The 24961-nt window shown below is 49.7% G+C and overlaps 1 protein-coding gene across 20 annotated transcripts in view; it reads right to left on the bottom strand.

Annotated features, from left to right (window-relative positions):
- The window catches only part of TCF7L2 (transcription factor 7 like 2), a 197184-nt gene that overhangs the window by 121203 nt on the left and 51020 nt on the right, over positions 1-24961 (bottom strand). For all 20 annotated transcript variants that reach the window (XR_013996738.1, XM_081104672.1, XM_081104673.1 and 17 more), the window contains one exon: positions 407-508. Coding sequence is in view for 19 of the 20 variants with exons in the window: in XM_081104672.1 (XP_080960798.1) it covers positions 407-508 (102 nt within the window). In the remaining variant the exon portion in view is untranslated. The remainder of the gene's footprint in view (positions 1-406; positions 509-24961) is intronic.

Raw genomic sequence — 24961 nt, 5'->3', positions numbered from 1 at the left:
AAAAAGTCTAATTTCTAATTCCCGCCTCTGCCACTCACCTCCCCTAAACGACTTTTTCAGGAAAGATTTTTGGAGTACGTACTATAGTCTTTAAAACTGCCTTGATACCATCTCCAGTCTGCCCTACACCACGATGATTGTGCCTACTAACTGGAGCCCACGAAGCTCGACTCGACCCCATGCTAGGAGAAAGGACAGGTGGGAAATTTTCCGGGTAGGTAATAATCGCTAAGGTCCAATAGAAGAAAACAGGTACCTTCTAGACATACACCATATCCAAGAATATGCCAAACAAAATATGTTTAAAGAAAGAAAGACTGACACACAAGGCCTGTTATCAACCAAAGAGCATGTTCTTCATCTTCCCCCCAATAAAGGAAGCGACTGCCTCTGTCAGGTCACTCACAACAATGTGCGCCGGCGACGGAGAGCGTGCATCCTTGAGGGCTTGTCTGCTCTGGAGGGTGCCTGCCTGGACGTCGAGCAGCGGCCATTTCATCTGCAGATACTGGGGAGCAAACAAAACGAACATGGAAAGTGAATATAGCAAGGTAGTCAACCAAAGACCTTGTGTGCCTATATGCATAACCCATGGATGCAGACAGTGGGGGGTTGGGGAGGGGGCTGAGGGTCTAGGGAGGGGGGCAGGGGGGCTGGAGGGGGATCAATGGGGGAAAGAAGGAGACATATGTAATACTTTCAACAATAAAGATCAAACAAACAAACAAACAAACAAATAAATAAATATAAGGAAAAAGAAAATAAACATAGCAGAGAAATGCAAAACAGCTGCCCCGAGAGAGAACTCTTGGGGTTCATGACACATGGATCAAAACTAAAAAACTGAAGAGCGTGTGAATAACAGCATCAATGACAGAAAAAGCATCCAACACCCACAGGTTCTCCCTTAGAGTTCATGTTCAATAGGTACATGTATACAACATCAATATTATTAACCATCAAGCTACAGGTAGCTTCAGACAAAACGACCTCATCAACACTACACCTCACTTAGAAGGAGCGGTGGGGAGGGCGAGACGGAGGGCGGGAAGAGACACAGAGATCTCCAGGAGGAAGAAAGCAAGTGGAGTCTCCAGCCAGAGTCCCAAGAGACCATCAACTCTGAATGCTCTCTTTCAGGAACACATTTCTAAAACGCCCTCCTCCTTCGCGTGGAAGAAGCTGAGGATACGTGTGGAACTGTCCCCTGCTGGCAGTTACCCAAGGAAGGTGAGGAGGGAATTCCTCCTCCAGAACAAAAATGTAGGGTGTTCCCCAAAAAATGGATACACACTTTAACAGCTGATAACTCACTTAATTTTGAAAATGAACTGTATGTTAATAAATACTGACTTCATAATCACTCAAACTGTGTATACATTTTGGGGGGACATCCTGTATTTTTTGATAAAACACGCACAAACACGGCATAATACAACTTATACCTTCAACTCAAAAGGCTGGAGGAATTCTTAAATGCATACAGGTTTACCACGGAGAGCAAGATAAAAGACAGAAGCCAATATGTCTATCTCCACCCTTGTCTGAGGTAGAAAATGAATACACAGCGCAAGGGAGGGGAGCTACTTCTATCAAAAGTGACATGGCCAGCTTTCAGGGGGACGTACACCATCAACCGATCCACTCCCCATTGGGCAGTTAGGGAAACTGAGGTAAGATGGCCTGTCTGGTCACCGAGACTTTTAGCACAAGCACGTCCGGGCATTCGACTTTTGTTGGTGACAAAAGCTTCACTCGGGAAAACTTCAGGCCACCAAACAGAACTTAGACACTGCTCCAGTTTTAATAAGGACACCGATACCAGCCTTCGTACCTCAAAAGGCCAACTGATTAAGGCAGGGGTTAGTTGGAGGATATATAAGGAGCCATCTTGATCTTTTCAGAAACCTCTAGCAAAAAGAAAAAAGGCTAGTTTTACCACTAATCCTACAGGAAATGGAACTCAGTGAACACCCATTAGAGCTTGCGTGGTGCATCACAGAGACAAACATGCCGCCCTCCGGGGGCTTATGCAGGAGGGAGCCAACTCCTCCACTAGCCAAGAGAGGACGGGGACGCGGTGGCCGAGACCCGGGAAATCATGCCCGGGGAATGCCAAGAAGAAGGTGGCATTTCTGAGAAAGAGAACGGGGCCGGCCGCACCGAAAACATTTCAACAGAAAGGACAGCAAAGGGCAGTCCAGAAAGAAGGAAGGGTTCGCTCAAACCCCGTGTGACAGAAGAGGGCCAAAGCCACCCACGCGCTTCTCCGTGGGTTCCTCAAAGACACAACCGTTTGGAGAATGAAAACCCAACTCAGTTCCACCTAAAGCTGGAAGATACTAACCCACGAGTCACCTGCCCAAGGACACAGTCATTCTCCCAAGCTGAGGATGGAGATTCTTCTTCGGAGTGTTTACCTAGCAGCATCCTGTGCACGGGAAGCTCAGTTGCTGGTGCTGGTAACTTGCCCCAAGACCTTGCATCAAATGCCTTTGCTCCAAGGACCTCCAGGTTTTATCCATAGACTAGAGCAGTGATGGTGAACCTTTTGAGCTCGGCGTGTCAGCATTTTGAAAAACCCTAACTTAACTCTGGTGCCGTGACACATATAGAAATTTTCTGATATTTGCAACCATAGTAAAACAAAGATTTATATTTTTGATAGTTATTTTATATATTTAAATGCCATTTAACAAAGAAAAATCAACCAAAAAACTGAGTTCGCGTGTCCCCTCTGACACGCGTGTCATAGGTTCGCCATCACTGGACTACAGGGCTGGTCCTCTCTGTGATGGGGCGGGTGAGGGGCTGGGCGGGTGAGGGGCTGGTCCTCTCTGTGGTGGGGCGGGTGAGGGGCTGGTCCTCTCGGTGATGGGGCGGGTGAGGGGCTGGTCCTCTCGGTGATGGGGCGGGTGAGGGGAAGGTCCTCTCTGTGGTGGGGCGGGTGAAATACTTCTAGGAGCCTGGGCCTCCAGACAGGAAATACCAGCAGGCACCCCCCCAGCCCCCACCTCAGTCACCCTTATAATCAAACCGTTTCCAATGCCTCGTTTGGGAGCAGTACCATCCCAAGTTGAGAACCACTGAAATGTTTCCATGGTCTCCCTCTGCCCTACAGCCCAAGCTAGAGGGCTGTGGGCGTCGCTTCTGCCTGTCTCATCCTGACTTCGCCCATTCTCACTGGCCACATAAATATATGGGCCTCATTGGTCAAAGCCACTCAGCAGAGTCATTTCCTTGAGGCCGACCGAAATGGACACCTGCCAACACTCACCCCTCCATCTCGTAAAAACCCGTGAAGAAAAATGCCCAGCGGAATCTACCACACACCTACATCTCCCGCTACACTCGGTGGGGAAGGATCGATTAATGGACAACTTTTCATCTTTGGCCTTCTGCGAAACGGATTTGATTGCATCCCAAGGACCAGCTCCCCAGGATTAGGAAATCTAGGCTTTATTTAACATGACAGACCTGCCCTGAGGACCCCACCCAAGAATTATCATACCCATAATGCAACATTAATGCGGAGACTTATAATTCTTCCTTTACATAAAAGCTTCATTGTGTGCCATATCCAATCTCCGCGGGCTACCTGCACCACATATTTTTATGAGCCTACATTTCAGCGCTCCGAGCCTACAATACACATAATTTTCAATTATGTTAGGGCAGCCCAGGATCACTGCCTATATAACATTACTGGTTGGAGGAAATGAGACTCGCCCCGCTGCCCAGAGAGAGCTAACCAAATCCAGATGGCAAAGGAAGACGGCCCCAGTCCCGACGACTTGCAGGGACGCCCCAGTGACAGCCCCAACCTCTGGGGCCCAATGCAACTTGATCCCACAGAACGGCTGGATCCCCGCAAACCCACCGTCCCTTGGATCTTAACTGGCATTCGGGCTGACGAGGTTCCTTGTGGGGAAGTGAGTATTATGTCGGGATTTTTTAAAGGAAGTTATTAACCTCCTCCAAAAGTGATGGATTTCCCAGGTCTCTTCATCTTCCACAATTGGTCCTTATTAATAGAGAAAATAAATAAATAAAGGGAAGAAAAAGGAAATTGGGTACTATTAGAGCCTCGAGGAAAATCTTTTCCTTCCTGGAGACATTAAGCAGCAGGAAATTCTATTTACTCTGCTGGGTCCTAAAGGAAGACCTGAAAGAAAGGAGCATCTGGGACTTGCGAACCGGCTGGAAAGCCACGCCACGTTTTCCCAACGGTTCCACTTTGGTTTTATATCCTTTGGGGGGAAGAAAAAAAAAAGTTCCCACCGTCCCACTATAAAAACAACACTGGGCTCCAGCTCTCTTCCTTTTAGGCTGCTCAACATGGAAATTATGAATTGCCTATAAAAACATTAAACTTTTCAACAAACTGCAATCAAATGGGGCTGTGGGAATTCCTGCATTGAAAACTGTTGAAATGGAGTCTGCTTGACTTTCATTTTGAGGAAAGAAAAAAAAAAAATAGCCATCTCAGCTTAAGCATTTCATCCTTTGTTTAACAATAATGTTCTGCTCACGGCCCATTAGAGTTTTTCCCAAAATTGTATTTTATGATACATCTTGGGGAGCTTAAGTTAAGCTTTTGGGCCTGGGGACAAAGTCTCAAAATATACACAATACCATTGGCCTAAAAGCCTGTTAAATTGTCAGCAAAAAGAGAAAGGCACACATCTCGCATGTCTCCTCCTCCAACTCCAATTAAAAAAGAAAAGGAATAGGAAAGGCACATGGGGATGGAGCTCCCAAATCAGAAGGCGTCTCTGAGTTCAGGTTCAAGCGGGCCTGGGAGAACCTGCTCTCATGAAGTTCCTCCATCTGTGTGGATCCGGATTGGGTAGCAAGGGTAGCGAGAAGGGGCTGATCAGAGAACCCGCCATGGGAGGGCTGCTGAGGTCTTGGTCCAAACTTATTTTCCAAACAAACAGGACAATTCAAAGGACAGCGATGATGATAATGACGCGGGCTGCCAGGAAACTCACATCCTTGATAAACTCCAAAGCGGCTTCCCGGCACTGCCTGCCATTCGCTCCATTCCACAGATGGACGGGCCGTGGAGCCTGCCCTTTGTTTGTTCAGGGCAGGGTTGGCAAACGTTCCCTGTGAAGGGCCACCCAGTAAATAGCTCAGGCTTTGCAACCCATTCCATTTCTCTCCTAACTACTCAACTCAGCCATGGACCATACACGTATGCACACCTGTATTATGTCATGGCTGTGTGCCAATAAAACTTCATTTACAGACACTGAAATATGGATTTCATATGATTTTCTCGTGTCAGGAGATAGTCGTCTTCTGTTTATTTTTTCCAATCATTTAAAAAATAATCAAAATCATTCTCAGCTCACAGGCCACACAAAAGCAGGTGTGGGCCGTGGTCTGCCACCCCTGGCTTAGGGAAGGTTCGTGTAAAGACCTGAAGACCATGTCAGACAGGATATATCCCTTCATGGGTCCTTAAATCCAAGCAGCCGAACACAATCACATAGGAAACCAGTTTGGTGGTCCAAAAGCAATACTTTGGTTTGACTTGTCACTGGCAAGACTCCAGCTTCAGAGGGAAAGTTCGGGAAAGAATCTGAGCTCCGGTCGTGACTCCCAGTCACCGGGTCGGGTCTGACCACCAGACCACAATCTCACCGAAATAACTCTCTCCCCCTTCTAAACGGAAGTTCGAAACCCTTCAGCAATTCTGACTGGAAAAGGTTCTCACCCACTTCCCAGGCAACACTGGTAGAGTATCACGTGTCATCAAATCACCACAAAGGAATACCAGGCAGAACCCCTCTGGCCGTGGGGATGTGCCACATATGTGCTCTGGGATCAACTTCCTAGGTTCAGAAGCTCCTCTCCCCAGAGCTTTCCAATGTGTACAGCTTTCCCACCCCGCGCCATGCCATGCCAACTCTGCCCGCCACCAACAGATGGCACTCGCCAGGAGCTCGGGCAGAAGGCAGAGCTCGGGGTGGGAAGAGGGACACAGCAGGGCCTGAACACTGTTCAGCGGAGATGAAAGCGGTATCTTCTGGAAAACTAGGTCCTGTAGAAAACCACCCAAGAAAGGGCTGATTTGATCATTTTTGAAGGCTTTGCTCCCCTCCCCAGCCTGGTAGACAGTCATCCTTTACCAAAGTACAAAAATCCAAGCTATTTCTCAATAGGGGTGCTTTTTCCTAGAAAAACTCATCTTACAAGAATTCAAATTAAGTGGAAGCCATCCTCGTGACAGAGTAACGGCTAAGACTTCCTCGCTCACCAGTGCTAAAAGTTCTACATGTGTTTCTTATAAAAGGGAAAGTCGCTGCTCTGCCTAAACACCCCAAACTGAGAGTCCCGCCCACCCCGCCCATCTCGTCCAAAGTCACTAATCCTTCCTCCCTGCAAGGTGGCTTGCTCCCACCCTCCCCATGCAGCCTCGGTGAGGCCCACACCAGCTCTACTAGAAATGCGCAGCCCTGATTCTGATGTTCACATCACTGAATTTCACAAAACAACAGGCCACCAGAAGCTGCTCCTCATAAGAGCAAAATAGAAAAATTCTGGGAGCCAACGGGAGGCACCACCATCAATGCCAAGAGCACATACGCATTTCTTTAGGAGCTCATGATGTGGGGAGCATCCACATGCACACAGGCCTGGCCGTCTCTTTCTGAACCGACTTCATTTCTCAGAAATAGAAGATGGAAAATTCAGCTTATCTTCTATAAATAAGCAATTTTTCCCTGGGGTGTTAGGGAATCCCAATGGTTAAAATAGAAGAGGTGGTGATTCACTGAATAATGCCCTACCCTCTGAAATATACACATACCAACAGGTTTCCAAAAGTTAGCATTGATCATATATACTTAACAGTAAAGCTGTGTGAAACTATTTCGGACATCTTCAGGTTTCTGCAGGATCCTTCAGGCACCTCTACAGAATGTTTGACCAGTTTTCCTGCAGGTGCAGAAGGTATAGGAGATGGGGCTGCTTTGCTTTAGGTCAAAACACACTCCAACAATTCCTTCATTTGAAAAAATCCACAGAGAGTCTAAGATAGAAGCTCTCTTTACAGAGGCTTTATATGCCTACAGAGCATGACTGCATAGAGAAAGGAAAGTCAGAAATGGATGATTTCTGCTGGTTGGGAGTGTTAACTATAGTTACCAAGGAAAAGAAAAAACCAAAGACCTCGGAAGGCTGGGTACACTCCGAACTTGGAGAAGGAAGAAAGCCACATGAAAAATTCAGTAAGATGGTAGGACGGACTTTGTCTTTTTTTTTTTTTTTTTAATAAAACCAAACATAGTAGGAACTTGGAAATGTTTCCCTCAAAGTCACCAACTATCCCATTTTTCAATATAAAAGGAATGAGAGGGGTGCAAAACAACCATCGTTTCATCCTATCTCTATGGGTTGGTCATTATGCAATATTTAAATGAAATCCCTATAGTTAACCTTTGTCTTCCTAATCATAACAACCTAAAGGGTCCTCACAGTATCACTTCACATGTACAGAGTATTTCCAGAGTTATAACCACATTCACAATAACCCTATGAAGTAAATGGGCAGAAAGTTACAACTCAGATCTTACCAAGGAGGAAGCTAAGGCCTGAAGAGCGCCCGGCCTGCCTGAGGGCACTGGGTCAGCGGGCAGGTGGGTGCACAGGGCTCCAGACCACCAGGCGTTCGCTGCTTCACCCTGGCTTACGTCAGAACTTCTCTACCTTCCCTGGGTTTCTTATCAACTGAGCATCCTTGCCTGAACCCCAGCCAGGGATCGGTTTCTCAAAGGGCATGGCTCAGGGAATACCTCCCAGTATTCCCCAGAGGAAAAAATAACCTTTCTCCAGCATCCAGCATCTCTCTTTTTCCCTTGGGAGCCGGGCAGACTATTACATGATTTTCCTCCAAGGCTACCAGAATATACTTTCTACCAGAGCTATAAAGCAAAACAAACAAATAACAAACAAACAAAAATTTCAATAATCAGACTGACTATTTTCTTTTCCTGGCCAATTATTCAATGCCCCTGTCCCTGAGATATTGTTGCATTTGCCAGGTCAGTTGGTTTGCAGGGAGGCAGCGGCATAGGAGGTCATGGGAGCACACACTGAGGAGAATTTGACCAGGCCCTCCCCCTCATGCCCAGATGAGCCCCCTTAGGCTGGAACCAGGCCTTCCTCGCACCTACCCAAAATGTCACTCTTAAAATTATGACTGTGCTCCTGGGAGCAGCAAGGGGGAGGAGAATCCAGAAACATTCCAGGCCCAGCAGTGTCCCTACCTGGGCAACTGCTTTGCTTCTTCGCTGGCTAACCTGTTTCCCCACACTGGGCCTGAGTTTGTAGTAGGAAACTGGGGAACATAACCTCAAAAACCCCTTTCGATCCTAACACGCGAATTCCTGCAGCATTTACAAAGTACGTGCTCTGTGTCCAGTGTGGACTAGGTATTCTGAGGCCTAGCAAAGTCATCTAAGACCCAGTCAATGGAATAAGCATCTAATGAATGGTAGACAAGTTAGATTTCATTCATGATGGTAACACGGTCTCACAGTTCTCAAACCTCACTGGTTTGTTTGGAGATGTTTCCCCTGGCCCACTCGGACCTGCTAAGCCCCGCTGTCTGGGAGTGGGCCAGGGGTCTGTATTTTTTCCCCAACCTGCCAGGTGACTCAGATGATTAGTCACTGGCACACACTGTCAGGGTTGGGGCAGTGCCAATGACATGCATGTTGCACATTGGCAGATCCCATACGACTTCCTCAAAGGCTCTTTTAAACATCGAAATGGACTGTCCACACATCCTTTCTAGGTGGTCAAAGCAGACAATCTCCAAACACATTATGAAGAAGAAGAAAGTGAGACCGAGAGAGATGAAGTGACTTAGTCATGCATTACCAGGGATTCTGAAAGTGACTTAGTCATGCATTACTAGGGATTCTGAATCAGAATGCAGACCTTTGGTATTTTCAGGCCTGACTCTTCAAGACTCCCCAAAAAAAGACGGAGTTGAATGGGTAACGAGTGCCCTCAAAAGAAATGGTGCAGCCCCAACCCTACACAGGAAGCCGGCAGGAAATCAGCCTAAGAGACAGATCGCACTCTGTCGTAACCAAAAGCAGCCCAGGACCAGCCACCTCCGCGTCTTACTGTAGCCTCCTCAAGACCAAGTTCACTGCAAGGGGCTGTGCATTCCAACCAAACAGCAGCCCTGCCCTAGCACCCACGTCCCTGAGCTATGGATCAGGAGACATGAAGCCACTGGGCGAACTTGAAAGGAGGAGACCTTGACCTCCTGTCTTGCTCACCCATCTTCAACCTCTAGATTAGGCAGTGCAAGCTCATTGCCCTGGGCCCCCTGGACGGTGCCTAACAAATGAGGAGTCCTACATGCCGCTGTAGGAAACTCACAGTGAGAGGCCGAGCAGAGACAACCTACCTTGTGGTCCCACACTTTTTATTACTGCTGCTTATAAAAAGGCCAAGTTTAGTCCAGGTAATTGGGATGAATTACTTAGCGCCTAGCTCTGTACAAGCATGCTGAGGTGGATCCAGGCACCTGCAGACCCACAGAATAAGCTAGGAGACACGGAGCAGCTCGGGGACCGGGGGCAGCATCCCGGGAGCTCGGTGAATATGCGGTGTGTGTTGGGATAAGAGTGTCCCAAGTCTCAGCTGATGAATGAATAAAGAGAATGTGGTCTGTCCACACAATGGAATTTACGTGGCCCTTGCAAACATTATGCTAACTTTAGAGAAGGCAGACAACGACGGTCACATGCCCTGGCCGGTTGCTCAGTGGTTAGAGCGCCAGCTGCACACCAAAGGATCAGAGGTTAGATTTCTGGTCAAGGGCATGTATCTGGGTTGCAGGTTTGATCCCCAGTCCCAGGCGAGTGCAGAATGCAAGTAATCAATGAGTCTCTCTCACATCGATGTTTCTCTCTCTCTCTTTTTCTCTCTGTTCTCTCCCTGCCTACTTTCCTCTCTCTCTCTAAAAAAAAAAATCAATGGAAAAACATATCCCTGGGTGAGGATTAATCTATATAAAATACCTAGAATAGCCGAAACCGGTTTGGCTCGGTGGATGGAGCGTCGGCCTACGGACTGAAGGGTCCCAGGTTCGATTCCGGTCAAGGGCATGTGCCTGGGTTGCGGGCACATCCCCGGTGGGAGATGTGCAGGAGGCAGCTGGTCGATGTTTCTCTCTCATCGATGTTTCTAACTCTCTACCTCTCTCCCTTCCTCTCTGTAAAAAATCAATAAAATATATTTTAAAAAAAATACCTAGAATAGGTAAATCCACAGAGACAGAGTCAGGCACTGGGGGGAAGAGGGACAGAGAGTGACTACCAGTGGGCCCAGGGTTTCTCTGCGGATGATGAAATATTATGGAAATAGTGTGATGTTTGCACAACTCTGTGAATATACTAAACCCTACTGACGTGGGCTTTAAGTGGGTGAGGGAGAACACACAGTCACGGATACAGACTCCACCCAGAATGCCATAATGCATACAGAATGAACTGGAAAACAAGTGAACCTATTCTTCCAAAAAAAAAAAAAAAAATCATACCCTCCAAAGCATCTTGGGAAACAAGCAATTTACAAATGTGATTTTGGTTGGCGTTGGCTCTTGGGGAGGGGCCGTGGCCATGGCAGGGGAATGCCGAGACTTCCCGGAAGATGGGCAGAGCACAGCATACCCTGGATTAAAACTGCGGGTGAAGAGGCACGTCAGAGAGGACAGAAGTGTGCAACAGCTGTTTCAAGGCATATGGTTAAAAACAAATAGAGTGGAGCTTAAGCCAAAAGAAAGGCAGACACGTCTGTTCAGAAATCTGAATCCTGCCGTCCGCCCTCCCCTGTCCTGTGGCCTCTGGCAGGTCACCATGTCTCTGCACTTCAATTTCTCTGTCTCAGAAACGGGCACGGAAGGGCACAGAAAGAACCTTGGTGCCTCTTGACGGATGAGTGGATTACGAAGACGTGGTACATGTATACAATGAAATACTACTCGGCCGCAAGAAAAGATGAAATACTGCCATTTGCAACCAAGTGGATTGATCTTGAGAGTATCATGCCAAGTGAAATAAGTCAGACGGAAAAGGACAAGAACCATATGATTTCACTCCTAGGTGGGACATAAAACAGAAAGCAACAAACGAACAAACAAAAACTCATAGAGACAACAGGAAGATGGTTACCAGAGGGTAGGGGGCAGGAGGGTGAAGAGGGTAGAGGAGGTCAAATATATGGTGATGGAAGGAGACTGGACACTGGGTGGTGAGCCCACAATGCAATATACGGGTGATGTATTGTTGAATTATACACGTAAAACTTATATGATGTTACTCACCAATGTCACCCCCATAAATTTAATGAATTTTAAAAATACATGTTACAGTGTTTTAATGGGCATGGAATCGTTTGATGCCTAAAGCCTTCCCACCAACTTCCTCATCCTTTTTCCAGCCTCAAAGGATAAACTGTAAATGAAGTAAAGGAAACGATTTTTTGAGGTCCAAGATGGTTAAAATGTACTATTTCTTCCTCCAACTGCACAGGGGACTTACAAGTCGGAAGCCACAGGTCTACCGTGTAAATCATTATACACACAGCCATCGGATGACCTTAGAGAGGTGCAAAGCCAGGGAGTAGCAGGGTCCCAGTGATCTGGCAGGGGCATTGTAAATATATGATTCATCCCATTGCAGGAGGTATTAAAATCAAAAACTTTTAAAAATTCCTTCCTTTCCCACAGCCATGAGCTCTAAAGAATTGGATTTTCCTCCTCAGGCTCTCCTCCCAAGTCCATATTCTTCCCCCCAATCCACAAAAACAACGCACAGCCGAAGATCTGACAGCCAGTGGGCACCCAATCAGTGAGCTTTAGCCGGTGGACGTAGGAACCAAATGCCACGCAGACCTGGCTCACGTCCTCAAACTCCAACAAAACCATGAACCAGGCTGAACAGCCTTTGTATTTCTCCCCGTCACATCTGAAAGAGGTCGCGGGCTCCAGCAAGTTCTCCGTCCCAATTTTCACTGTCGGACTCCAGCCGTGACAAGCATGTGGAGATGCCTCGTAACACGACACCCAGGAAGCCGAAAGGTCAGCAGCGCCTCTGGTTAATTTTGCTTGGGGAGGAACGACCCCCCACCCCCACCCCCACCCCACCCCCGGGCCAGGGTGAAGATTTAGTGAGGCCGACCTTCTGGAGGCCCCGACCCCCCTGCACACAAGTCCCGCTGCCTCAGCCAGAAGTGGCCTGTCACTCAAGTATCATCTTGCTGTAACAAATTACTCCTAACCCAGGATTATGGCTCTTTCCAAATCCCTCCTAGAGAGCAAGGAAATAAACATTCTCTCCCAGGACTCGGCCGGGTTGTTTCCCCTGTTGGTAATCCTTGTCTCTATTTGCTGCTCCTACAAGCCTTCGTCTGGGAGGTCTGCTAGACCATTCCGGCCCACTCCCCTTTCAGACGTAAGCTGAATGTCTCAATTGTCCATTAGGCGCAGCAAAAGATGAAGGCAGGCTTTCTGTCCCGAGGAGCCTCACACAATAGTTCCCTTTGCCCACACACTTCTCGTCTGACTGCAGACTCAACTGGTCTAATCCCAGTCACTCAAGGAAGTCCACACCCCAAATTCCTTCCTGACGTCCCAGGGGGCAACAAGTGGGGACGGGCTACTCAAACGCCACTCCAGGGCAAGGCTGCCCCCCTCTCCCCCGCCCACCAGTGAAGTTTGTTTGGGGGTTGGTTGGAGGAAGGTAGGGGCAGGCGATGGGGCAGGAGAAAGATCTAGAAAGAAGAGGCAAGACAGCAGGCTCCAGGCAGGAGAAACTGCCTCTGACCCCAGCCTGTGGTTTCCTTTAATAAACTACCAGGAGATATTTCGAGCACAATAACCTCATTTGGGGAAGGAAATACAGTCCTGTCCACTTCCAAGGTCTCCTCCGAACATCAGGATATTCCAGGCACTTCGGACCTGAAGGGCTGTGACTGTGTTTTCAATTGTATACATGGGGGGACTCGAAGCAAAGAGCAGAACAATGGACATTACAATCGAAGTGGGTGATGTGAAGAGATAGGGATCTTTGGGTTGGTTTAGGCAACACTTTCTCCCTGGAGAGAGAATGGCTGACAGAAAACCCTGACACATTACAGCTGGGAGAGAAACTTTCTAAAAGTTTCTGAAGAAATACCCCCATCAAAAGTCCAGATGCCCAATCAAATTCCTGCGCCCCCCCCCCCCGCCCCGCAAAAAGGAGAGCCGTTGGAAAAGATGGATTTAAGACGGCACAACTCTCCTGAAGGGACCACCGCCTTCATTTCCTCCAGAGCAGGCCCGCGCTGACCGGCCTCCCCTCTCGACCACGGCCCCCGGGCCTCTAAACCAACTTGTTCTCTGCTTTTGTGGTTTTCGTTGTTAAAAGAACTTGGCCTGGGAAGGAGCAATAATGATCTGAAGCTAACCACTTAGCTCATTAGTATGTCATCTGGACAGGCAAAATCAATCCCAACAGCATCGAGCTTGGTTATTCCCTCCCCCAAAGCTCTGCACTATTAATAGCAAGAAAGTTTCCCAGGCTTCAGTTTATCTGTAATCCCAACCAGCTCTGGCCACAGAGCGCGCCATCTCCACATTTAGAGCTCCCGGGATCCTGGGGAACGGAATTTCAGGTCTCGGGGTTTTGTTAGCAGCAGAGAGAGGCACAAGGCAGGCTGGACTCAAGAGGTGCAGATTCAGGTCAAAGAGGACCCCCGGTCCTAGGAAAGGGCCGGGCTGTGAAGGGAAGGAACTAGGTACAGTCTCCCTACCCATCTAATCTGTGCTCTTTCCTGCAGCCTGAGCTGAGCCTATGGATGGAAGTCACCGTGCCGTCTCCCCCGTCGTGGAGTTGGCTGACAGAAGGTTCGAGAAGAAGCAGGTTGGTTAAATAATCAACTTAAAACCTCACTAATTCAAAGCAAGGTGGGTACTGCAGAACGGTTAAGGGCACAGGCCAGGGGCTGGAGGGGCTAGGTTCAAATCCAGCTTCTCGGCTTCATTGTTCTGGAGCCTTGGACAGAAGGCTTTGCCTCTCTGTGCCCTCCAGCCCTTGCCTGCAAAGGGAGGACAATAACGTGGGCTAATCACAGTACCTCCTCTTTGGGTGCATACGAGTGATTAGTAGAGACTATCCAAGATGGGCACCTGGTAATGACCAGGACCCCCCCCCCATTACTGGCCACATGCAGATGGGAAAGTAAGAAATTATTAATTCGGGTATTTTACATAGATCCGTCCTCCTCTCTTTCCGTGCCCGGGCAAAGGGCTCTGCCTTGAGGATGCCACTGCAGCTCTCTAGAGTTTCCCCTGAATAAGAGGAAGCTCAGTCTCTGCTCAGGTACAGGAGAATCTGCAGCCATCCAACAGCAAGGTCCTCCAGAGGCAACCCAACTCGCTCTGCAGACCCAGGGCAACACGGTGAATCGCCACGATCAGAGGGAAAATGCGAACTCAGCAAGCTCCTTGGAATGACAGTTCATGCTATGCCTTTAAGGCCCACCTGCCCAGGAAATACCCACACGTGCCCTTGCTCCTTTTCCTCTGGACCCTAAGTCCCCAGTAGGTTAATCCAATCTGCGGCTGTGAGGACCCAAAGCAGCAAGACAGGAGTTGTGGGGACTGCATGTATTCAGACCAGTTCACACCCAGAGGCAGCTCAGAACCCAGTTCAAACCCAGCTCCGTAACTCCCTTCCTGAACCAAGACATGTATGTACTGAGCGCCTAGTACGGGCCAAGTACTGACACCCAAACGAACTGGGTTCTTTAAGAGAACGGGGTGAGCCTGGGCCAGTGATCTCACCTCTCTGAGCACTGGGTTCCCCATCTGTAAAACGGGAATACAAACAAATAGGCATCTCTCGGAGTTCTTGTGAGGATCAAACGCTTGGCAGGCTGCCTGGCATATGCTAAGTGCTGAGTAAATGCTAGCTATTATATTATTAGCTAGCTATTATATTGCTATTAATATAATCAGTGTCATCAGAATAAAACTCCTCGAGATGGTACGTGATTCAAAATCATCCCCAAAAGCAAATCCCCGGCTCTGTGTCTGATCCTGTGCTTAACGGGAAATGAACACTTAACCCAAAGTCAAGCAAAGTGACCAGAACATTCCTAGCTAACCAGCCTCGCCTCTCCAGGTCACTCCCCGCCAAACCCTGCAGTTCACTCATTCCCAGCCCCCTGGTCAGTGGAATTTTCCTGTGACTACAATTGGTCTCCTCTGTGCCCGCCCTCCTCTTGGCTCCATGGACGCTCGGCTGCAGGCCCACCGCTACAAGCCACTGCATTGCCCTCCAACTGGCCGCAAACTTGAAGAGGTTTCTGACACGTCCGTGAGCCCAGCAGAACGGATTCCTGCCTCTCGTGCTCTGCAAACGGCAGACACACAGAGCACAGTCGGCCCTCAGAGCGCGGGCTTGCAATGCGTTAGCATAAACCCAGCAGCAGCAGCTCAAGGGCTACGAAGAAACCACACAAACTCTCCGCGGGAAAGAGGTTTTGCACGTGCACAAAGTGAAAGAGGGGCAAGAAATCTCCAAAATAAACGGCCACCTTTCTCCCAGGCTATGACTTCATGTTTTCTGCCTCCTCCATCTCTCTTCAGAGACGTCGATGAGATTCAAAACCTCGCCTGTTGGAAACGTTGCCTGAAGAACAGGTAGGCAGTTGAGAGAGGGAAATTCGAAGAACTCTCTGGTGCCCCTGGCTGGCCACTGACAGGCAGAAACCAAGGGTCAGACTTGGCACCCTGACTGCGGACCATCGCCAGCCCTAGCTGTGTCCACAGACCAGGGTGGGTTCCCTCCTGCTCTGACCATGGGTCCTAAGAACGGGGAGAGCAATGGTCTGGGCCGTAGAGGAGACCAGGGAGGCATGAAAATGCCCAGAACAAACGCATGTGGGGGTGAAGTCTTACGTGCAGTTTAAAGAGCAGAAAGTCAGACCGATTCTGACGTTTGAATCCCAGACCACCGCCCACAGTCCTTAGAGGCCTCGGGCAGGTTACTTAACCTCTCTGAGCCTCAGTCCCCTCTTCTGAAGTGGGCGCTAACAGCCCTGTCCATCAGAGCTTCTGCCCAATCATGGCTGTGGGCAGTGGCTTAGAGCAGCGCCTAGCACAAGGGTCAGTGCGAGGACCGCTGCTGTTGTTACTGTGAAGCTAGTGTTTGATGATTTGGGCAAGAATGTCGGGAAGGCCTTTTTCGTTGTCGTCGTCCAATACTACGGCCTGTCATCAGAAATGTGTTTTCCAGAAGGTGGAAATAAAAAGGGAAGCTGTGTGTAGGAAAAAGAAAACCAAAACAGTGAGTAGTAGAAAGCATGTAACACTGGAGATCAGGCTGCAGGACATGCCCTTGGCTAAGTCCATTTTTCAGATGAGTTTTCAGGAAATTGAGCTGAGAATGTCAGGCAAGCAGCCCAAGGTCACAGGACTTGGAAGTGAAGGTTATGAGGGCAGGAAACATGTTTGTCTCCCTCTGCCCCGGTGCCAAGCATGAATGGTCTCTTTAAGCCTCATTTAACATTCAACAAATATTGATTGATGCCGGCTCTTGGCTGGGCACTGTGCTGGGTGCTAGACACAGAACTATCACAAGGCCTAAAATTCCGGTCACCTGGGTGCAAATCCCCAGCTCTCACCCAACCTGCTGAGTGCCATGGGCAGAGATCTCACGTCTCTGACTCCCAGTTATTGCAGAGTAACTTCCCCTTCCCTCACCCCTCTCGCAGGGTAGATGCAAAGATTCCATTAAATAATATCCAGCTATTTGGCAGCTTCCACCAGAGCTTCCAGAATCGCATCGCCCCTCATATCCCCAAAGAAGCCGTGGTTACCACATCTATAAAATGAAGGTAATCGTATCTGAAAAGCATTTAGACCGTAAATTATATGATAAAAACAGGAGGTACTGTTATTGCAGGAATGCACTACCGCTGCATCCAGTTGCCCCATTGTTGCTAGGAACTTGCTGTTTGGACGGTGGCAGAAAACTCCCATCACAATCTGGTCCTCCAGCCCTGGAGGGGGTGCCAAGGGGAGGGAGGAGTGGGCAAGGGAGTTCTGAGCTGTGCCTGATGCCGGCCCTTCCAGGTGGGAAAGAGGAGCAGACAGGACCAGGTAGAGGCTGGAGCCACACCCGACGAGGGCATGAGGGTGAAGGGAGGTAGTTCTGCAAGCGCCAGTGACAGCACCCACCACCTTCTTCTCAGCTGGCTCCCCAGCGGCATGGCGGACACTACATCCATCTTCCAACCCCAGGATCCATCAAGAAGCATTCCCTTCAGTAGGCCAGACACATTGTGGGTGACAGGGACCCTCGGGTGAGCTGTAAGGCAGCATCACTGCCCTCTCTGAGCTCATTATCTTCAGGGCCAGAAAGGTTCATTAGTCCCACCAACACAGCACACACACTAACTTTTCAAAAGCCTACCCAAGGCCGCAGCACGGCCCCATATTTTAAGAGGCATCCATCTGGTCACCACCTATTATTCCTGCTTTAAAAGAGGGACAAAGGTGGCAACAAAGAAATCAGCAGCGTTGTCAAGTCTTGAGCATAACTGAACCTGCCCCCCCTGAAGCCATCCACACTTACAACCTGCAGACAGACCAGGCAGTGGCTTGCTTTCCACCCAGGGGCAGGTGTCAGGCCCGGCTGAATCCATGTGACAAAATGTGGGCTGCCCTTGTGACCACGTGCACACCTGAAAAGTCGCTATATCCAAAACACACGGCTACTGACTACTTTGGAGAAGAAAATTCAACTGCCTTTCACAATGGTTTCCTCCAGGGAGTAGGATTATGGACAGTTCTTCTTACTGCTTTATACTTTTGAACCCATTATTTGAATCTTAAAAGCAACATTTTTTGAAGAAAACACATTTTTCAGCAAACTCTCAGGGAGACCTAACTAATGTAGGGCATGAAAGGTGAGGGGCTACCATACTTGGTGACACTGAAATGTGGCTGCAGAAACTTGACTCCATCACGAGTCCTTTGGGAGCCACTGCAGCCACTTTCCACAAGGACTCACGGGCCTCTAAACCACGACGAAGCCTTTCCCACAAGCCAGAGACACGGTTCCCTCTGGGCGCCTGTGAGGACCTCTGCAAAGGTGATTCAGGCGCAGAGAGCACCCCATTCTGGGTTTGCCAGGATGGCTGCGATCTCAGCTACTGTGTCCGAGAAACTCACGCTCACTCTTAGGTCCCATGTGAATGCTGCTCACATTTCCAGAGTCGCACCCATAAGGGCTTGACTCCACTTCCTGGTTCTCATGGCTGCCTCCCAAGGTCATGTCCTGCTCACCTCTAACTCCAGCTCCTAGCACTAGGTGCACAGGAAGTGTGTACGCCTGGCTGGCCACCCCAGCAAGGACTCGCGAGAAAGCCTGCAGGGGAGGCCGAGTCTCCCTTCCACCCATTCTCTCTTCCAACATGTCATGTAAGGGGCTGAGAAGACGCCTCACTGCTCACATCCCAGCTTTCTGAAGCGGAAAGCACTGGACCTGCTCCATAATTACGTGTTGACAACCCACATGTCACCTTACTCAGCTCTCTCCTGCCCTCTTCAAGATACTGCATTTTTTGGTTTGCAAAAAAAAAAAAAAAAAAAGATGCATTTTCAACAGCAAAGGTCTGTAATGTACCTCTCTGACCTCAGTTTCCTCACCTGTAAAATGAACACAAACATAACTCCATTTGCAACGCTGCTGTGAAAAGTGAGACCCAACTAATAGGCCCAGCATGAGATTCAATAAAAAGTTGGTTCCTCTGTCCTTTTTCTGAGAAATAAGGGGACCGGGACAGGAATGCTTAGATTTCCCAATAACCAGACACTTTTTTAGGAGATTCTACAAGGCACATGATCTCCAAACAGGAGGGCGTGGAGTAGAAGGGGGGAAAGTCCACAGAGACCACAGCAGGTGTCCTGACGTGGCCAGCCTTCCCCTTGGCTCAACTGCAAAGGGTCACGCCCAAGAGAGACCCCTGCCCCCTGCTCCTCCCCATCCTTGCTCCAGTCCAGGGGAGCAGGGTTCCCCCACGAATTTCCATTTAAAGATTCCACCACCACAGTAAGGCTCGTAAAGGAGACAGTGTGGGCAGCTGAAAAGTGCGCCCAAGGGAGAGTCAGGAACGTGGGTGCTGGGGTCTGACTCCATCACTGGTAATTTCTCGGTTTCCTCATGGGTAAAATAGGATAACGCCCGCTCCTACCCGCCCACACCGCATGGGATTCCTCATTCGAGCAGCCACGCCTGGCTCACGGAGGAAATCATTCAGAAAACTCGCAGGCTCTGCCCCAGAAATTACTCCTCTGTGGGACGCAAATCCCCATGGTTTAGGAGAGTCTTATAAACTAAATCCAGGGTTCATATGAGAAATCGTTCAGGTATAGAAAACATATATCAATGTTTGGCTTCATGGTAAACTAGGATTTGAGTATTACTGGCTGTTCCATGTAAATAGGAGACCAAGAGTAAAAGGGAATATATTTGGGGGGGGGGGAGGGGGCAGGGGGGGGAGGAAGTTGCAGACACAGAAATCCCCAGCTCAGCTAGCCGGGGGCTCTTTGCAAACTGGAGATAAGCCTCAAGAAGTGGTCAGTCCTCTGGGTTCCGGAGCCTCGGGGCAAAGAGACACCATCAAGTTTATAGAACACCAGGCAGCAAGGCTGCCGGGGGCCACACTGGTGCTCCTGTCTGCGATGTCTGGTGGTATTTATTTTTATTAAGGGTACAACCGTTTCTGATTATCTCAGGGGTTTTTTTGTTTTGTTTTTTGAGTGGAGATGGGGGGAGGCGGACATCATCCTGCTGATAAGTAGGAGACAAACCAAATCTTTCATTTCAAAAAAAGAAAAAAACTGGCCCAAGGATTTTCCCTTTCTCAGCAGCTGATGAATTTGATTCCGGTCTAAGCAAGCTGAGGTGAAGAGGGGGGGAGGCGTGCACAGAGCTCCCCTTCGGGGCTCCTTGTTCTGCCCCGAGCTGCGGGGTACCTGTCTTGGCATGTCAAACTTTCATGAAGAAATGAAATATTGACACACATACACTTGAGGCCTACATGAATCAATCCGGAACATTCTACCACAGCAAAAGATAATTCGCAATCCCTATCCTCTTGACACAAGTGCATGTGGGTGGTCAGGAAGCAGATCCCTAATCATTAATATCGTAAATCGAGTGAAGTCTAAATCGCACACACAATACACGGAGCACAGGCAAGCGGGGCCGATGGTGAGCCCCGCCTCAGCCCAGGCCCCAGGACAGCCAGGGTCCAGGCCTCGGCTCTGGGACCTCGGGGCCCCTGTCTCTCTCCTGCCCCATGTGCACAGTCCTGAGCAGACAACGCATGGCTTCTCACCATCCCCTCATGGCTGCTCATCATCCCCTCAGACTTGGTTCCGTTTGGGTCTTGTATCCAGAAGGCCCATCCGCAGAAAAAGACTGGCAGGAGGAATGGGCCTGGCAGAGGCAGAGGCACCGCCCCTCCTGGTTCCGAATAATAATAGATAATCATACCCTGTGCTTCTCTGGTGCCTTTCATCTGAGAATTTCAAAGTGCTCTGCAAACAGGAACTAATTATTCCTCCAGAATCCTGCAGAGACGGCAGGGGGCCCATACCGCCTGGACCCGCGGACATCAGGATTGCTGCTACCCAAGGATTCCAAGTTCCCACAGGACAAAGGCCCTCACGAGGGCTGAGGGGAGGCAGGATTGAGGCACCAACAGACTCATTGCAGGATGAAGGCTTCCTGAATCCACACCCTGACATAACCAACCAAGAAAGCTCCACGTGACAAGCACGTCCTTCCATTCTATTCTGGAAGGATCGCCGGGCCTTGAAAATAAAATCACAAACCTACCCCCAGACAGTCTTCAGGTTGCAGCAGGAGTGATATGCAAAGTAAGTCACGCCCAGCAGATGGCCCTCCCCGGGGCCCCACCGGTTCTGAAGCCCCTCCCGGGTCCTCGGTAACTGCTGCTAGACTATGAGGATTTGGGATGAGAGCAGGGCATAGTGCAGGATTTTAACCACCAGTGTCTCAGCTGAACCCTAACCTGGAAACTAAGGCATTTCCTGCGGAGCCACCGCCACTACTCAGAGGCCAGGCACCTCACGCAACCCTGTCCTCATATGTGACTCCACTGGTTTTGGCATCCAAGTCAAGTTTCGGCACACGTAGGGGTTACAGGGAGACCTGTACGGAGACTCAGCACTCGCTGCTCCTCGCTGGCCCGTTGAAATGAATGAAAAACGTGAATTGCAGGTGAGTGTTCTTTTCTAAGAAAAATGTATTGGTCCTTCCAACACTTAAGCCCCAGAAGAAGCAAAGCAAGCTTTCCCCAGGTGAGACCCTTCAGGAAGCTGCAGAAATGAAGAGGTTAGGCAGGCACTCATTGGATGCCCAGCAAACCCTTTCATCAGGAAGGGGAAAAGGGTGTTTGTTTTTTTTGGTTTGGGGTCCTGGCCAAATTACCTGTGATTCCAGTCCTGGGTGTCCTGCTTTCTAAAATGCTCCCGCTCTCGGAACCCTGCCTTCCTTTCCTTCGCCTCCTAGGTCAGGTCCCCAGCAGAGCCTCACAGCGCTCCACCCAGCCCCGGGAGCAGCGCCTGGCCTGCCGCAGATGCTCCACAACCATGGCAGACTTCACTAACACACCAAGGAAACAGTATAGATCAGCCGTGGGCAAACTACGGCCCGTGGGCCGGATCCGGTCCGTTTGAAATGAATAAAACTAAAAAAAAAAAAAAGACCGTACCCTTTTATGTAATGATGTTTACTTTGAATTTATATTAGTTCACACAAACACTCCATCCATGCTTTTGTTCCGGCCCTCCGGTCCAGTTTAAGAACCCATTGTGGCCCTCGAGTCAAAAAGTTTGCCCACCCCTGGTATAGATGGTTCTCCACTCCACGCTGAGGAATGAGCAGCCAGACCCCTGTTCAAATTCTGATAAGGCCACCCTACCCCCGAAAACAGTGTTTCTCAATCACTCCTGCACGCTGGGGTCACCTAGGTAACCTTTAACCCAGAGGTGGGAACCTCTTTCTGCCAAGGGCCACTTGGGTATCTGTAACATCATTTGCAGGCCATACACAATTTACCAACCTGAAAATGAGCCTGCTATGTTTGGTCAAACATTTAATTAACTCACCCCTAACGCCGTGGCAGGGCCAGAACAAATGATTTCACGGGCCTCATATGGCCCGCGGGCCGAACGTTCCCCACTCCTGCTTTAACCATATGATGCCTAGTTCTCATCCTTAGATGTTCTGACCTAACAGGAATGGAGTGCAACCTTGGCATTGGGATTTTAGAAGTTTCCCAGGAGACTGCCATGCAGCAAAGTTTGGGAACCACTGCCAAATGGCCTCATGTTCCAGGTGTGGCAGCAGCAACTAAGAGCTTGGGAGGAAAGCAGGCTCCGTGCCCGGCCCAGGCCTGCTGCACCACAATCCACACTTTCACTGCAACCCCAGGCCCCACGCTGCCCATTGGAACCTGAGGTCTCTGAAGCAGGCGGCATTCACGGCCCTTCATGGTAGAATCCCAAACAACCTTCCCAGCGTCAGACCACCCACCATCGCCACTCCGGGACTCCATGCCTTGGCTCATGCGGTTCCCTCCACCTGGGATGCCCTTCCCTAATCTGTAGGTAAGAAAATGACTACTCATATATGCCAGGGCTCAAGCATTCAGACACCAAGTCTACCAGGAACAGTTCCCCCCACCTCCACCCACCAGGCCCGTACCCATCAAGCGTACATCCGCCAAAGCCAGGTCTCTTCAGGATAAGGACGAATCCAGGACGATGACATGGACTCTGGAGGCAGGTACACCTTCCACCGCGGACTAACTCGGTGACCTCAGTCAAGGTGCTTAAACTTCTCTGAGTCCCAGCTGTCTTGTCTATAAAATGGGGACAATGCCACCCACGTCCCTAACTGCCGAGGACTGAGATGATGATGCGTGTGAATGCTCAGAAGAGTGCCGGTGAATGCCGAGCAGAAGTGACTTAGGTGCACATGACTCACACCTTGTTATCCAGGTACAGTGGTTCCTAAACCCTGCCATTCCTTAGGGATCATTACAATTAGGGTGGGAGCCTGGCTCCTCCCCACAGTAGGGCCTGAGCACGGGAGCTTTTATAAAAGCGCTCTCTCTGAGCAATTCAAATGTGCGGCACATGTGGGAGCCACAGTCCTAATACATGACAGGTAGGAGACATCCCTGAGTAGGAGCTGTTGTCACAAAGAATGAGTCAGCCACGCGCCCCTCTGCATCTGCTCCCGTGTCCTCTCACCCAGCTGGCCCACCCCGGCCACTCTCCCTAGAAGGACACGCCCAGCAAACACAGAAGCAAACTCCTACAGGACTTTGCAGGAAAACTCAAAATTCCCAAAGCTCCCAAAATTCCCAAAACCCCATTCTTCAGTCCCCAATGGTACGGTACATCCCAGCAGACCAGAGAGGGGACCAATGAGCATGGAGCCACAGGAGCCGTGGGTGACACCATGGTACACAGTTAAAGGAGACCACGCAAAGATTTAAGACCCCCAAGTGATAGATAAATGGACAGTGTGCTCATCTTTTATGATCACCATTAATTACCTAAAAGAACAGTCCATGCTACGGAGCAGGTCTAGAGAAACCCTTTCATCTCTCCCTCACCTCTCCCCCCAGGAGACTCTACAGGTTCTCTTAAATGTATGAAAGGCTGTGTCCAGGAACGCCAGCTTCGATTCACCATCCTCTATGATCATGAATTGAGAGCTAAACAAATCTGACAATGGCCCTTTACAGCTTTAAGTATGGGCCCAAAAAATGCCCAAAACTCCGGGAAACCAGTCTGGGCATCTAGCTCATTTCTCCCAGAGCAGCATCCTCAGCACCCAGGGGCATGTCCCTGGAGCTCTGGAGACCCCGATCCAGAGACGGGCATCCTGTACGCGCTGAGCAATTTCCACAAGCCCACACCCATCCGTGGCAGGAGAGGCCTTTGCAGCAAGGCGCCAAATGGACATGTATAATGAATGCAGCTCAGTCTCAAGGGCTGAAAACCTAGAACCACAGGGTCTTCGTGCCAACAACTCTGATCAAGGGTGGCAGGGATTTGCCGAGACCTTTCAAAAGGTAACTCAACCCGAGGGAGGCAGGCTGCTCCGGGCCAGCCTCACCGCCCACCTGGAAAGCTGGTGGCAACCTGACAGGTTGTGAGGACTTGGAGAAGGTGTCCAGCAGCTGCAGAGGGGCAGCACCCAGAGTGATGGGGGACCATCTGGTCCAGGATGCATTCCGGTCACTCTAACACTGGTTCCCAGAGGCCTAAGACCGTTCTGCATGCAGAATTTTGAATCTACTCCAGAGCGGAGCAAGAGTCGGCTGGCTCAGGAGCGGGAAAAGGAGAGGGTTAGGTGTCAACAGGTACCCAAAGCTGCAAGCCACCAGGAGGGAAAGGAAAGGGAACTCCTTTTCCTTAAGCCGCGTTTCCCAAACTGTGGGGCTACCAAGCACAACTTCAGGTGGGACAAGGTGTCACTTGCAGTTACAGGATTATATTCACGTGCATTAGGAAAAAATAAGTAGCACAGCACACTTATAATTTCACAGATGTTAGGCTTTACAGCAAGGCTGAGTTTAAATTAGTGAAATCAAATGTTTGGATGCATCAAATAAAGAATAGTGTGGGTGATACACAGTTATGCCAAAACTCATGAAGGGGGCATGGGGATGAGAGGAGCCCAAGAAACCACTAAAGACATCGGGGAAAGTCTAGCTGCCCAGTGCTGACATCTTCAGGGTTTAAAGACCCCACTACAGCTTTTGGGGAGACAGGTGAGGGGAGAGACAGGTGGGGGGAGGGACAGATCGGGGGAGAATAGGTGGGAGAAGG

Source organism: Myotis nattereri (assembly GCF_964212035.1).
Source record: "Myotis nattereri genome assembly, chromosome: 13".
Lineage (NCBI taxonomy): Eukaryota > Metazoa > Chordata > Mammalia > Chiroptera > Vespertilionidae > Myotis > Myotis nattereri.
The sequence above is the reverse complement of the archived record's forward strand: the minus strand, read 5'-3'. Positions and strand labels throughout refer to the sequence as shown.